Source organism: Cetorhinus maximus, chromosome 18 (assembly GCF_964194155.1).
Source record: "Cetorhinus maximus chromosome 18, sCetMax3.hap1.1, whole genome shotgun sequence".
In the NCBI taxonomy this organism is placed as follows: Eukaryota; Metazoa; Chordata; class Chondrichthyes; order Lamniformes; family Cetorhinidae; genus Cetorhinus; species Cetorhinus maximus.
Window position 1 is genome coordinate 4550832 of NC_135896.1, and position 16189 is coordinate 4567020.

The following is a 16189-nucleotide window of genomic DNA, read 5'->3' on the forward strand; positions in this document are numbered from 1 at the left end:
CACTGTCCTTGTGGGTATGTCCACTCCTGGTCTGGATGCTGTGCCTGATTATGAGAATGCTGAAGATGCTGGCACTGCTTCCCAAACATCTGCAACTCCTCCAGCTGTTCTGGCAGCCAGTTTCTCTCAGTTATGTCCACCTGGTATTTATGCCTCTGTGTAATTTTCATCTGCTCCGATTTACCATTCTGAACAAAGCAAACAATAAATAAACATTATCTTGTTCTGTCTGAAATAAAAACCACTTTAACATAGAACCCAAAATATTCCCTACTATGATAGGTAAATAAATGTTTGTTCTGCTGGACCTTTTCTTTAAGTGCTGATGCTAGATCTTTTATTTTCTTGTCATCCTGGCAGGATTTTGATTTCAGGGCATCTATTTCTTCCTAAGAGGGAACAAAAATCATCAGTTTTACTGGATTAGAAACGTGGAAGTAGGATGTGTAATCAAACCCAATATATGGCATCTGTACTTTGGATAATATGCAACTGATTATTCTACAAAATAGGTAAAACGCAAATATATATTGTACATGCAATTGCTGAAGTCATAAAAATGATACATGTAAATATTGTAGATACTGTATTTTTATATATAATGTAGGCATTGCGTAGATAATGTACTTGTAGACACCATATATTTGGACGCTTTACCTCCAGATACTATATCATTAAATATTGTGTCTGTATATATCAGTCCAATGACATGTTGATATTTTACCTATCGATGAAGATTTCCCTCTTGCTGGTCAAAATGGCCAAAGGACTGATCCTGCTGAAATTTCTGCTCACTGCTGTATCACTGTAGATACTGTACATATATATATTGTACTTGTAGATCTTACATGCAGATACTGGACCTGCTAATATTGTATTTATACATATTTTACACACAATTTTTTTTATTCATTCGCATGATGTGGCAAGGCCAACATTTATTGTTCATCCTTAATTGCTCCTGAGAAAGTAGTGGTGAGCCATTTTCTTGAACTGCTGTAGTCCTTGTGGTGGAGGAACCGCTAGAATGCTGTAAGGGAGAGAGTTACAGGATTTTGACGCAGTGACGATGAAGGAAGTCAGAATGGTATCTGATTTAGAAGGGGACTTGGAGGTGGTCCCATGCCACTGCTGCAGCATTGACCAATAGGATTCCTATGTTTGCCTAAAGCTGACTGATCCTTGAACTGCTCTTCACTGGCCCTTGAATTGATCTGGATGACCTATCAAAACACTCTAAGAGAGTCTTGTCCTTGTTACTAGGCAGGATCAAATGTTGCAAGTATGGGAACAACCTGTGCTCCAATGTTACAATCTCCACAGGTGCTAGCTTGCTGAACACAGGACAAAAAAAATTGATTTCAGGACACTAGTAATCCGACAACTGAACATATTGTGATGACAAATATGTGACTCCTGTCCAACAGCAATGTGATTGATTCTTCCTTCTTCACTTAGGGGCCTATGACAAATAATGGTCTACTCATACTCACTTTAACACAACTTTAACACAACTCAGCATTGTGTGGCTCTAAACATGAACATCATCAATTTGCCACATGTCTGTGGCCGATTTGTCACATGTTGTGAGTGGTGACCGTATTAGACAGCACCGTTCTAGTGATAGAGGTCATGGGTTTGAGCAGTGCTGTTGAAGATGCCTTGGTGAGTTGCTGCAATGCACATCTTGTAGTGATACACACTGTAGCAATGGTAAGTCGATGGTGGAAGTGGCATTTAAGGTGGTGAATAGGGGTGCGAATTGAGTTGGATGCTTTGTCCTGGATGATGTAAAGCTTCTTGAGTGTTGCACTCATATATGTGATTCAATCACATTTTTGACTTATGTCTTGTAGACGGTGGAAAAGCTCTGAGGAGTCAGGAGGTGATCCGCCCACAGAATACACAGCTTTTGACACAATATTTATGTGACTGGTTCAATTATAATTTCTATTGACCAGAAACTTATCATAAATTTGGCACAACTAGCCCCAACCATTTTTCTGACTCCTACCTTCAGTTCATTTCTTATCCTTTATTAGCAGAGGTATGCAATATAAGAGCAGGGAGGTTATGCTGCAGCTATATAAAACGTTGGTTAGGTCACAACTTGAGTACAGCATGCAGTTCTGGTCACCTTATTACAGAAAGGATGTAATTACACTGGAGAGGGTCCAGAGTGGATTTAGGAGGACTCAGGGACCCCCTCGCCTGCACAGGGAGTGCTCAGCGCTTCCGGGTGCGTGTCACACTGGGCGGGCCTTAATTGGCCGGCCCTCGTAAAATGGTGGTGTAGACCTGATCAGGGGCGCCGATCGGATCTGCGCCAGCCCATGCCTGTCCCTGCCCTCGCCCCCACACAACCCCCCTGACAGGGGGAAAATTCTACCCTAGGAAATTTAGGAGTTGTTATAGTAGTAAGTAATTGTAGTATTATGTACGGGCTTGAAACCTTTTATTTTGTTAATAAATATTTTAGTTTAATTTTTAAAATCTCTAAAGATCTTGGTGGACTCATTACTTCTGAGTTCAATGCACACATCTTCTCATAAAAAAATACAAATTGCAAAATTTTTGTGATAACACGACCAAGTTTCCTTTGTGGTTTTGGTCTGCCTGGCACAGATCATCCGCCATGTCATAACATACACTTTCAGGCACTGAGTTCCAGATCCCTATCGCCCTCTGGGTGAGAAAACTTTTCCTCATCTCCCATCTAATTCCTCTACCAATCACTTTAAATCTATGACCACTAGTCAGTGACTTCTCTAAGGGAAGCAGGTCCTTCCCTCTCTATCCAGGCTCCTCACAATGTTATACATCTCTATCAAATCTCCCCTCAGCCTCCTCTGTTCCAAGGAAAACAACCCCAGGCTATCCAAGCTGTCCTCATAGCTCCAATTTTCCAGTCTGCCACAGAGCTGCCTCAGGGAGATTAGTTTAAATTCCAAAAATTTTAATAAAGAAAAAAAAATTTAAGACATGTCCCATTTCAATGAACTTTAATGAAAAAATTTATTTAAGTTATAAACCCTTCACGAAACCTCATCCTGCCCGTGGTTGAGGTTCCATGAAAAACGGGAAGGCCGCCTGGGCTCTTCGCCTGCCCGCCAACCTTAAGGTTGGACGGGCAGGTTTCTCAATAGGCTTAATTAGTTGATTAATGGCCTTAACAGGCCTTTGACAGCTCGGCTGCGTGCCCGCTGAACTGAAAATCTAAATGACACACGGTGAAGTCGGGACACACGCCCGATGTCACCCCGCATCATTTTACACCTCGGCAAGTGGGCCTCGCCCTCATTCGCCGAGCTGAAGATTCAGCCCCTAATTAACCTGACTCCTAATTAAATACCCCCTTTAAAGAAACAATCTAAAATAGATTTAAGATTTAGAACAAAATCAGCAAGTGAACATTGTACCCAATTGACAGTAGAATTCCAAATGGCTTCCTCAACTTCAGTCGCTTTACATAGCAGACTTATACACAAATGGCTGGAGGCTTCTTTAAGGCTGTTTCACACACTCCTGTCAGATCTTACCCGACCCTCTCCTCACATAGCCTTTCACTCTCCTTTATGTGTGTTTCTTTCTCCTTAATATGTACATTCTATTGCCCCATTTGTCTTTGAAGCTGTATCTTCCTCTTAATATAAAAACTTACATGTTGCCAATATTGTCAGTAACCTTTGGGAAAAATAAACACTCTCCCTAGTCTTGCTTGTCTAGCTAGTTGTAAATGGACTAACATGCCTTTGAAATCCAAACGATCCCTTCATTTATCTAAAAATGCAAATTCCCTTTACAACTTACATGCTAAGCCAGCATTCATGTTTACTCATTAGCATTTCAAGCACATTTCTACACCTAGGGCAGAATTTCCCCCCGTTGGGGGGGGATGTTTAAGAGTGGGCGCGTGTAAGTGTGCCTCCGATTGGTGCCCCCAATTGAGGGCATGCCACCATTTTACGTGGGCGGGCCAATTAAGGCTATGCGCTCCCTGTGCGGGTGGGGGGGAGGATTCCCTGAGCCAAGAGTGCGCTCTTTCGCGCATGTGCACGAAAGAGCGCACTCATCTCCCTGAGGCTAAGTGCTGCCTCAGGGAGATTGGCTCTACAATAAAAAATCTGAAAAATAGAGAAAAAAAAATTCCCTGACATGTCCCCTCATGTGACACTGTCACATGAGTTGGGACATGTCCATAACTTATAAATACACTTTAATTACATTTTTAAAAACCTACCTGAAACCTCATTCCGCCCGTGGATGAGATTTCATGCTTTTTCTAATGCCCGCCAGGGCTCCTGGCCTGCCCGCCAACCTTAAGGTTGGACGGGCAGGTCCATTAATTAGTTTAATGGTTTTGTCAATGGCCTCAATTGGCCATTGACAGGTCAACGGGCGCAGCGCCTACCTGAAAATTTAAATGGGGTGGGGTGATATTGGGAATTGCGGCCGATGTCATCCCGCATCATTTTACGCATCGGTGAGCAGGCCCCGCCCCCGCTCGCCGACCGGGAAATCCTGGCCCTAGCTTCTTTTGATGATTTCAAGTTTGCAGTCTATTTGACTCCAAATGTAATTAAATCACAGAGACAAAACCACCTATACTTTCACCCATAAACCTGTTTCACAATAAACCAGAAAATATTATGAAAATTATTATCCTTTTGTCACAGGGTAGTAGAGATGGAAACACTTAACTCATTTAAAAAGTATTTGGATGTGCATGTTAAGTCCCATAACCTCCAAGGCTACTGACCAAGTGCTGGAAAATGGGATTAGACTGGATGGCTCATTTTTCAGCTATGCAGACATGCTGGGAACAGTGGCCTCCTTCTGCGTCATAAATGTTTCTACATTTCCAGAATTTTCTAAATGTCTGAAAGGGAGAAATATCTGTAGGGATGTGGGGGATGAGACATTATGTGAATTGCTCCTTAGGAGGGGCAGCGTGGATACAATGGGCTGAATGGCCTTCTTCTGTGCTGTAACAATTCTATGATTTCTACTTTTCATCATCATTGGTGATAAAATAATCAGTCACCTTGGCCTCTCTGATACAAGCAGTCTAGTCAGTTCTGATGAAAGGTCACAGACTCTCTTTCTCTCTCTATAGATGCTGCCATATTCCAATCTCCTCAGTATTTCGCTTTTGTGTTACCTCAGTGATACTATCTGGATTCCACATATCCACTAGTAAACACATGGCTGCTTGGGCTGAGCCTGCCTAAGTTCATTTTATGCAAGTATTTATAGACAATAGATAATGGAGGTTCACAGTCCATCAATCTAGCCTGGAAATCTACTGTACCATGCTGTTTCCGTAACCTGATTTAACTGGAGAATGTTCATAATTCTCTTTGACACAATGACATGAAACATTTTGGAAAACAGCAATTCTCACCACAAAAAATGTCAGCATTCCTCCATCTAGGAGAGAAGATGAGCATGCAGTAAACAATCCATTTAGGCGCAGGCTATTCAGCCTTTGCTAATGGCTGTGAAAGCCAATCCATGAGAGGCAGATTCTGCCACAGGCACTGCACATGAAGCTGCCAAGTGACGTTGTGGGTTCTTATTTTCAGCATTGGTGCCTGTAGTCAAGTTGCTGTAGCCGCTGGGCATCATGAGAATGCATGCCAGCCCACAGGAGGTATCGTTATTTCCCTCTGTCACTCCCAGGTGCGATTGTTGATGTTCAGGGCCTTCATGTCACACTTGCATGTATCCTTGAAGTGGAGCTTTGAGCACCCCACTGGTTGTCTGGCTCCGGCTTGTAAATGGTATGTTAATTATATTGTTAAGATACGCAGGTGAAGGGAATTGTTTAATTAAACACTTGGAGCACTGCTGGGACCCATGATTGGGTGGGAGATGGTAGGCAGAAGGCAGACACATATAATGCCACATTCTGTAATTAAACCTGCTCTCAAGAAAAGGATTGTCATTTAGTTTCATACCTCATCATCTAGCTCGGGATACACTTAACATGGTAGCAGAGGATGGTTGCCTAAAGGTGAAGATTGTAAACTAAGAAAATTTTTTGAGACAGAAGTTTATATTCTGAGTTACTTTTGTGAAGAATGGCTGAAACCAAATGTAAATTGTCAGGATATGTTTTCCCACTGATGTTCTCTGAATCTGAGCCTTATGATCAATGGAAAAATAAAGTGGATATGTGGACATACAGAAGAGTAACAAGGACTGACACTTCCTAATAAAAGTAAAATAGAAACAAAGCATTTTGTAAGTTAGCGGCCTGTCAGTTGGGTAATGAGGAAGGTTCGAAGCTTCCATTAAGTTTTATGGATAAAATTACAAGAAAGGTGATCTAATAGATCCCAATAAGGCATGGTCAGACTTTGATAGATTTTGAAAGGTGGGTGGTTATTCCATTAAGGAATATATCATGGGTTTTAATACAGTATATAAAAGATTGCAGAAATTCAATTTGTAAATTCCTTGTTCAGTGCTTGCATTCAAATTGTTGGATTTGCTAAGGTATCACACATGGATAGGCTCCTAGTCTTAACTACAGTTAGATTCTTAGAAAGACACTTTTGAATCAGATGTCTGATGCTTTAAAAAAAAGCCTGGGAAAGCAGTCATTTCCAGCAGCCTTGATGACACAAATTGGACATTCTGGCGTCTCACAGAGGATGGAGAACTCAATGACAATTGCCTTTCATGTTCATTCAGATACATCAGTACAATAGAAGAATCACAAACAAATGAGGCTGAAGGCATTTTTGGCAGATCTGAAGGACAACAGGATTTGAACAGTAATAATAGATGAATGCACCCCAGAAATTCCAGAAAAACTGTTAATAGTTGCCTCAGATGTGACTCAAAATATCATTATGTAATAAATTGCCCAAAGCAGCACAGCATGGCTTTCAAAGCAATGCATGACACAGAAAATTCGGGAGTTGAAGATAATGATTAGTCTGAGGGAATTGTACTGGTCACAAGAAGCTTCAGTCAGGTTATGACTGTAATGGTCACAGATTCATTTAAATGTGCCATGTTGGATAGTGATTGCAGCTCGGCAGTTAAAATGTTATGTAAATTCACTCAGCAGTAAGGATTGAAGTAAGGTCAGGGAAAAGAAAGTTCTACTTGCTTCAGGTTTGGGGATGTCGACACATTGAGGTCACTACAATGAATAGTGATTCCATACAGAATAGCTGGAGTAGCTACTTCGTTAGTATAGATATAGTATCTAGAGAGATACCCATACTGCTGAGCAAGCCTTCCGTGAAAAATGCACAAATGAAACTGGACATGGAACATAACAAATCAATTGGCTTTGCAAAGGCAGAAGATTTGCAATTTACCCAATCAGGACATCATTGCACGCCTTTAACAAAATCTGGCATTTCTAATCAGAACATTAAAGAAGTGTAAATGGCATTAGGCAATAAGAGTTTGAGAGAAAAAAAGCAAGCTATTTTAAAAAGTGACAGACAATTTGCTCATCCCTCTTATAACAGATTATAGATCTAACTAAAGGATGCGGGGATGGTTGATGATGAGTACACAAAACTCATTGAAGAGATGAGGAGATGGTGGTGTAGTGGTATTGTCACTGGGCTAGTAATTCAGAGGCTCAGGTTAATGCTATGAGGCCATGGATTCAAATCCCACCATGACAGCTGGTGGAATTTAAATTTAATTAAAAATCTGCAATAGTCTCAGTAATGGTGGCCATGACACCTATCATCAATTGTTGTAAAAACACATCTGGTTCACTAACATCATTTAAGGAAGGAAATCTGCCATCCTTGCCTGATCTGGTCTACACATGATACCAGACCCACAGCAATGTGGTTGACTCTTAACTGCCCTCAGTTCAAATGTATTCAGGGATGGGCAACAAATGCTGGCCTTGCCAGTGACCCCCACATCCCATGAAAGAATTTTAAAAAATAGCATTTCCTGTGGAATGGACCTTCCAGCAGAACAGGAGAAGGTCGTAAATGTGTAGTAATAGATGGGACTTAGTGCTTGAGCAGTTCAGCTGGGATTCCATCATCCCTTCTATGGCCTTCTCAGGCTCAAGTGTTTAGGGGTCTTCGTTTAACTCATCCATGGCAGGAAGCTGTGGGAGAGTGTCAAGTGTGGACTGGGAAATGTCCGACTCACAGGAGTAAAGCTCAAAATATTGTTTCGGACATCTAGTTTACTTCTGTCACTGAGTGCTTCACTATCTGCCAACTTCAGGGAAGCAAATTTGGTGATCTTGATCCCTTCACTTGATCTTGATCCCTTCCTAGCTTACAGATTTCCATTGTCACAAGCATTTTGGATTTCTTGAAGCATTTTGGATTTCTTGACATACATTTATCCAGTGTTTGTTTGCACAATATCTCCCTTTCTTTTGCGTGGCTACCTTGGTTACTTACAGGCCGTGAAGTGATTTAGCTGATGGTTTTATGTTGTGCATCATGCAGACCACGTCACAAAGGAAGATGGTCATGGTTGTTGGAGGTCAGTCATCTCAGCTCCAAGACATCACTGCAGGAGTTCCTCAGGATGATGTCCTCAGCCCAACTGTCTTCAGCTGCTTTGTCATTGACCTTCCTTCCAACATAAGGTCAGAACTGGGGATGTTCGCTGTTGATTGCACAATGTTCAGTACCATGAGCGACTCGTCAGATGTCCAAATGCAGCAAGACCTGGACAATATCCAGGCCTGGGCTGACAAGTGATAAGTAACATTCGCGCCACATAAGTGTCAGGCAGTGACCATCTCCAACGAGAGAGAATCCAACCATCGCCCCTTGATGTTTAATGGCATGACCATTACGGAATCCCCCCACTATCAACATCCTGGGGGTTACCATTGACCAGAAACTGAACTGGACTAGCCATATAAATACTGTGGATACAAGAACAGGTCAGAGGCTAGGAATCCTGCAGCGAGTGACTCACCTCCTGACTCCCCAAAGCCTGTCCACTATTTATAAGGCACAAGTCAGGAGTGTGATGAAATACTCCCCACTTGCCTGGATGAGTGCAGCTCCCACAACATTCAAGAAGCTTGACACCATCCAGGACAAAGCAGCCTGCTTAATAGGCACCACATCCACAAACATTCACTCCGTCCACCACTGACGTACAATAGCAGCAGTGTGTACTACCTACCAGATGCACTGCAGGAATTCACGAAGGCTCCTTGGACTGCATCTTCCAAACCCATGACCACTACCATCTAGAAGGACAACAGCAGCAGATAGGAGGGAACACCACCAACTGGAAGTTCCTCTCCAAGCCACTCACTATCCTGACTTGGAAATATACCGCCATTCCTTTGCTGTTGCTGGGTCAAAGTCCTGGAACTCCCTTCCTAACAGCACTGTGGGTGTACCTACACCACATGGACTGCAGTGGTTCAAGAAGGTAGCTCACCACCACCTTCTCAAGGGCAACTAGGGAAGGGCAATAAATTCTGGCCCAGCCAACGAAGCCCACATCCCACATGAATAAAAAAAAAGCTTTGTTTTTTGCATCAATAGCATATCATCTCAGCTGATTAAGTTTCAAACCAGTCCTTGTTGTGAGTTTTGCCTTTACCAAATGATGTTTCTGCTGTTTCATGGATGATTGAGCTTAGGGTCTTCTAAGTTTCATTGATACCAGCATCTGCACTTCCCAGTAAACCTTTGGTGAGTAGCATTACTCTAGCAATAGTGCGAGGTACTAGTATTTGGCATAACTAATATTGCAAGGGATGTTGATGTATGGTGGGCCATCAAGTTTGGAGCTGTGAAATTTCGGAGATGCACCTTCACTCGGCTGGTGACAAGACAGTGGTCGGTGTTGCAATCTGCGCTAAGGTAGGTGCGGGTGTGGAGAATGCTGGACAGATTGTGCCTTCTTGTGATAACCAGCTCTTGCTGGTGCCCGTGTCCAAGCTTTGGGTGAAGCCTTGATATCTTGTGGCGATGTCTGGCCTGGGGGAAGGTGTTGGCGATGCAGAGTTCATTCAGGGAACAATGCTCAATTATCGTTGATCCTGCCCACCCAATGGTAACCAGGGCACACTGGCCATGAATCACTGTCCGGCCCAACACATGCATTGAACTCACCCAGAATGAATAGCCTCTCGCCATATGGCTTGTTCCTCACAACGTCACCTAGGGAGTCATAAAAAATGCTCTTTGTTTAATCTTCTGGCAAACAGAGCTGGGGTGTATTTGCATATGATGTTGACTGCACCTCCATCAGATGATAGCCGCAGGGTAATGAGGCACTCCAAGGTTGATACTGGTGGCTCAACTGATTGTCAGCGGTTGTTCACAGTGAAGCTTACACCATGCTCACAGTGGTCTTCAGTGTTTTTTCCATGCCAGTAGATGGTGTAATTAGCCTGTCAAATAGAGCCTGTGTTGGTTAATCTGGTTTTTTGCAGAGCAACAATGGTGGCACTAAGCTTTTGTAGCTCACGGTCGATCAGGGCTACCTTATGTACACTTGCACTGGAGTGTTGGTCATTGTTCATGCCAGGGCACACAGTGAAATATTACTTTTCTTTGTTTATTGTATAGCGAGGCATGGTTTTAGGAGGTGCAAACTTGCCCAGTATCTGTAGCCCTCTCTTGGCCTCATACAAAGGTATAGGAAAGAACAAAGCCGATATGTCTGGTGCTTAGTTGCAAGAGTTGTTGGAGTTGCCAGAAGGTGCTAACATGAGGAAAACACCAACTGCCTAACTGGACTCCATATAGATTTTGTTGAGTTTACTGCCTTAGCTATTACATATGAACACATGAAAAAGGAGCAGAAGCAGGTGTGAGAAATGGAGGTTAATTTTTAAATAGTTTTGGGAATATTGTGTTATGCTGCGAAGAAGGCTGTGTGTGTGAGTATGTGTGTGCGTGTGTGTGTGATTTAATTAAGCTGGGCAGAGATTAATAGGAAACAGCTTGTCTGTGGGGTGGGGGGGGGGGGGTGGTTTAAAACATAAAAAAGGATAGAGGTATTAGGTTTTAGGTACAAGTGAATAGGTTAGATCTAACATTTGCATTTTTAGATAAGTTGAGAGTATTTTTGAATATCAAAGGAAAGTCAGAGGTATCAAGAAACATGTTTGCATCTTGCAGGAATTCCACAGGTAAACAGAAGAGGGGATATTAGATTTTATTGACCCAAAAGCAAAGACAAAATAGAGACATGAAAGATTTCATATTGGGAAGGATTTGAGTTTCAAAGATATGTGAGAACAACGGAACCTGAGATGGAAGGAGAAAAACTGTATTTTAGTGTCAATATTAGTTGTTTGAGCTGAGTTAGCTGACCTGGAAGCTATTAGCTCTGGACTGGGGAAAGATGCAGTTTGAGTCAGCCATCCAGTCAAGCCAGAAAATTCTTGGGCTGCCACAGCAGTTTTGTTCTGAAGTTTGGATTTCCACAGCAGAGTTGGGAAAGAGTTAAGAGGTCATGTGGTATGCCTCTGTTAAAGCCACAGCAGTTTGCCTTAAGTAATATTGCTGAATTTTTATAGTTAAACATCTATAAGGGAGTGTTGTTTGGTGGGTGTTTACTTGTGGATCTGACCAAGTAGAGAGTCTTTCTGGGGGAATATTTTGGAAGACTAACCTTAATTGTGCAGCTGTAATTCTGTGTGCTTAGGTTTTCTTTTATTCTTGTTAATAAAACTTTTACTTTTAGCTTTTAAAATCCCAGAACTGTTACTGGGCATCTTGCTGCTGAGATCCGTATGTTTTCTTCTCGTTTTCAGAGTACAAAAAAAAAGGTATGGCCAATAAGCCAAGTTTCCCTCTGGGATTTAGTTTTTGCAGCAATTAACATCAGCTATGGTCATAACATAGGTCATTTGGATCCTCGAGCCTGCTTTGCCATTCAATAAGATCATGGCTGATTTGTTCGTGTTTCAAGTTCCATTTTCCCACTTACCCCATGTAATCTTTGATTCCCTTGTCTAACAATCTGTCTATCTCTGCCTTAAAAATATCAGTGACACTGCTTCCACTGCTTTCTGAGACAGAGAGTTCCAAAGTCGGACAACCCTCAGAGAAAAATTTTCTCCTAATCTCTGTCTTATAAGGGCCGCACCTAATTTTAAAACAGTTCCCCCTAGTTCTGGCCTCATCTTCAAGAGGAAACATCCTTTCCATGTCCACCTTATTACGACCATTAAGGATCTTGCATGCTTCAATCAAGTCACCCCTCACTCGTCCAAACTCCAGTGGAAACAAGCCCAGCCTGTCCAGCCTACCCTCATAAGACAACTCACTCATTCCAGGTATCAATCTAGTAAACCTCCTCTGAACTGCCTCCAATGCATTGATATCCTTCCTTAAATAAGGAGCCTAAAACAGCACACTGTATTCGAGATGCAGTCTCATCAATGTCCTGTATAACTGAAGTATAACATCTCTACTTTTATGTTCAATTCTTCTCGTAATAAAGGATAGCATTCCATTAGCCTTCTTAGTTACATGCTGTACCTGCATACTAACTTCTTGTGACTCATGCACGAGAACAACTAGATCCCTCTGCACCTCGGAATTCTGCAGTCGTTCTCCGTTTCAGCAGTACTCGGCTTTTATATTCTTCCTGCCAAAGTGAACAACTTTGCTTTTCTTACATTATACTCCATCTGCCAGATTTTTGCCCACTCACTCAATTATCTCTACCCATCTGCAAACTCCTTATGTCTTCTTCACAACCTACTTTCCTACCAATTTTTGCATCGTCTGCAAATTTAGCTACCATACCTTCGCTCTTTTCATCTAAGTCATTGATATAAATTGTAAAATGTTGATGCCTGAGCACAGACCCCTTTAAGACCATAAGACATAGGAGCAGAAATTAGGCCATTCGGTCCATCGAGTCTGCACCACCATTCAATCATGGCTGATAAGTTTCTCAACCCCATTCTCCCGCCTTCTCCCCATAACCTTTGATCCCCTTACCAGTCAAGAACCTATCTATCACGGTCTTAAATACACTCAATGACCTGGCCTCCACATCCTTCTGTGGCAATGAATTCCATAGATTCACCACTCTCTGGCTAAAGAAGTTTCTCCTCATCTCTGTTCAAAAAGGTCTTCCCTTTACTCTGAAGCTGTGCCCTTGGGTCCTAGTCTCTCCTACTAATGGAAACATCTTCCCTATGTCCACTCTATCCAGGCCTTTCAGTATTCTGTAAGTTTCAATCAGATCCCGCCTCATCCTTCTAAACTCCATCGAGTATAGACCCAGAGTCCTCAAACGTTCCTCATATGTTAAGCCTTTCATTCCTGGGATCATTCTCGTGAACTTCCTCTGGACCCTCTCCAAGGCCAGCACATCCTTCCTGAGATACGGGGCCCAAAATTGCTCACAATATTCTAAATGTGGTCTGACCAGATCCTTATTAAGCCTCAGCAGCACATCCCTGCTTTTATATTCTAGCCCTCTCGAAATAAATGCCAACATTGCATTTGCCTTCCTAACTACCGTGTCAACCTGCAAGTTAACCTTAAGAGAATCCTGGACTAGGACTCCCAAGTCCCTTTGCACTCCAGATTTCTGAATTCTCTCCCCATTTAGAAAATAGTCTATGCCTCTATTCTTCCTACCAAAGTGCATAACCTCACACTTCCCCACGTTGTATTCCATCTGCCACTTCTTTGCCCATTCTCCTAACCTGTCTAAATCCTTCTGCAGCCTCCTCGCTTCCTCAATACTACCTGTCCCTCCACCTATCTTTGTATCATCTGCAAACTTAGCCAGAATACCCTCAGTTCCTTCATCTAGATCATTAATGTATAAAGTGAAAAGATGTGGTCCCAGCACTGACCCCTGTGGAACTCCACCAGTCACCGGCCACCTTCCTGAGAAGGACACCCTTATCCCCACTCTCTGCCTCCTGCCAGACAGCCAATCTTCTATCCATGCTAGTACCTTGCCTCTAACACCATGAGCTCTTATCTTACTGAGCAGCCTCCTGTGCGGCAACTTGTCAAAGGCCTTCTGGAAGTCCAAGTAGATAACATCCATTGGCTCTCCTTTGTCTAACTTACTCGTTACCTCCTCAAAGAATTCTAACAGATTTGTCAGGCATGACCTCCCCTTCATGAAACCGTGCTGACTTTGCCCTATTTTACCATGCACTTCCAAGTATTCTGAAATCTCATCCTTAATAATGGACTCTAAAATCTTACCAACGACCGAGGTCAGGCTAATCGGCCTGTAATTTCCCGTCTTTTGCCTCACTCTCTTCTTAAACAGGGGGGTTACATTAACGATTTTCCAGTCCTCTGGGACCCTCCCTGACTCGAGTGATTCCTGAAAGATCACCGCTAACGCCTCCACTATCTCTTCAGCTATCACCTTCAGAACTCTGGGGTGTAATCCATCTGGTCTAGGTGATTTATCCACCTTCAGACCTTTCAGTTTTCCTAGCACCTTTTCCTTGGTAATGGCCACCATGCTCACCTCTGCCCCTCGACTCTCTTGAACTTTGGGGATGTTACTCATGTCTTCCACCGTGAAGACTGACGCAAAGTACCTATTCAGTTCCTCCGCCATTTCTTTATTCCCCACTGCTACTTCTCCAGCGTCATTTTCCAGCAGCCCAATGTCCACTTTTGCCTCTCTCTTACCCTTTATATATCTAAAAAAACTCTTGCAATCTTCTTTTATATTACTGGCTAGTTTACCCTTATATTTAATCTTCTCCCTCCTTATTTCTTTTTTAGTTATCCTCTTGGTGTTTGTAGGCTTCCCGATCCCCTGGTTTCCCACTGCTCTTTGCTGCATTGTATGCTTTCTCTTTAGCTTTTATGCTGTCCCTGACTTCCCTTGTCAGCCATGGTTGCATTGTCCTCCCTTTAGTATGCTTCTTCTTCCTAGGGATGAATTTTTGCTGTGTCTCCCAAATTACTCCCAGAAACTCCTGCCATTGCTGTTCCACTGTCTTTCCTGCTAGCCTCATCTCCCAGTCAATTCTGGCCAGCTCCTCCCTCATGCCTCTGTAGTTGCCTTTATTCAACTGTAATACCGTTACATCTGATTCCAGCTTTTTCCTCTCAAATTGCAGGGTAAATTCTATCATATTATGTTCACTTCCTCCTAAGGGTTCCTTCACCTTAAGCTCCCTTATCAAATCTGCCTCATTACACATCACTAAATCTAGAATTGCCTGTTCCCTAGTGGGCTACACCACAAGCTGCTCCAAAAAGCCATCTCGTAGACATTCCACAAATTTCTTTACTTGGGATCCACTACCAACCTGATTTTCCCAGTCTACCTGCATATTGAAATCCCCCATGATCATAGAAAAGGCGTGTATGAAAGGCAAGGTTACAATCTCCTGGTGTATCTTGTGCCCCACATCCTGACTATTGTTCGGAGGCCTGTACATAACTCTCATTATGGTTTTTTCACCTTTGCGGTTCCTCAACTCTACCCACACAGATTCTACATCAGCTGACCCTACGTCATTTCTTACTATCGATTTAATTTAATTTCTTACTAACAAAGCAACTCCACCCCCTCTGCCAACCTGCCTAACTTTTCGATAGGATGTATATCCTTGGATATTTAGCTCCCAGTCCTGATCCCCTTGCAGCCATGTCTCCGTGATGCCCACCACATCATACCTGCCAATTTCAATCTACGCCACAAGCTCATTTACCTTATTTCATATACTGCGTGCATTCAGATACAACACCTTCAGTCCTGTATTTCCCATCCCCTTTCTCATTGTTGTCCCTTTATCTGATGTGCTTGAAGTTAGATTCTTAGCCCTTTCCAAACACTCTGTCCTATTTTGTGTTCTGGGGACTTTAATAGCCTCTCCTGGGCTCTCCTTTCTTTTCAGTTTTTTCATAATTTTCCATGAAGTTGAATGCACCCCCTCACATGCTAACCTGCTGCTTTGTTTCCCATTAGACATACTTCTTGGAGTTTTACCCTTCCCTTCCACCCCACTTTCTAGTTTAAAGTCCTGTTGACCACCCTATTTACCCTTTTCGCTAGAACATTGGTCCCAGATCGGTTCAGGTGGAGACCGTCCCAACGGTACAGATCCCTCATGTTTGGGACTCCACTTGTTATATCCTGCAAATCAGACAAAGACTAATTTATGCATACTCTATTTTCTGCCAGCCGGCCAATCTTCTGTCCAGGCTAATGTGTTACTTTCTACAGTATGAGCTTTCATATTCCGCAATAA

The 16189-nt window shown here is 42.7% G+C and overlaps 1 protein-coding gene across 1 annotated transcript in view; it reads right to left on the reverse strand.

Annotated features, from left to right (window-relative positions):
* The window catches only part of LOC144693548 (uncharacterized), a 120080-nt gene that overhangs the window by 230 nt on the left and 103661 nt on the right, over positions 1 to 16189 (reverse strand). The window contains exons 16-17 of the mRNA XM_078563392.1: positions 309 to 389; positions 4 to 188 (exon numbers count right to left, since the gene is read on the reverse strand). Of these exons, the coding sequence (XP_078419518.1) occupies positions 4 to 188; positions 309 to 389 (266 nt within the window). The remainder of the gene's footprint in view (positions 1 to 3; positions 189 to 308; positions 390 to 16189) is intronic.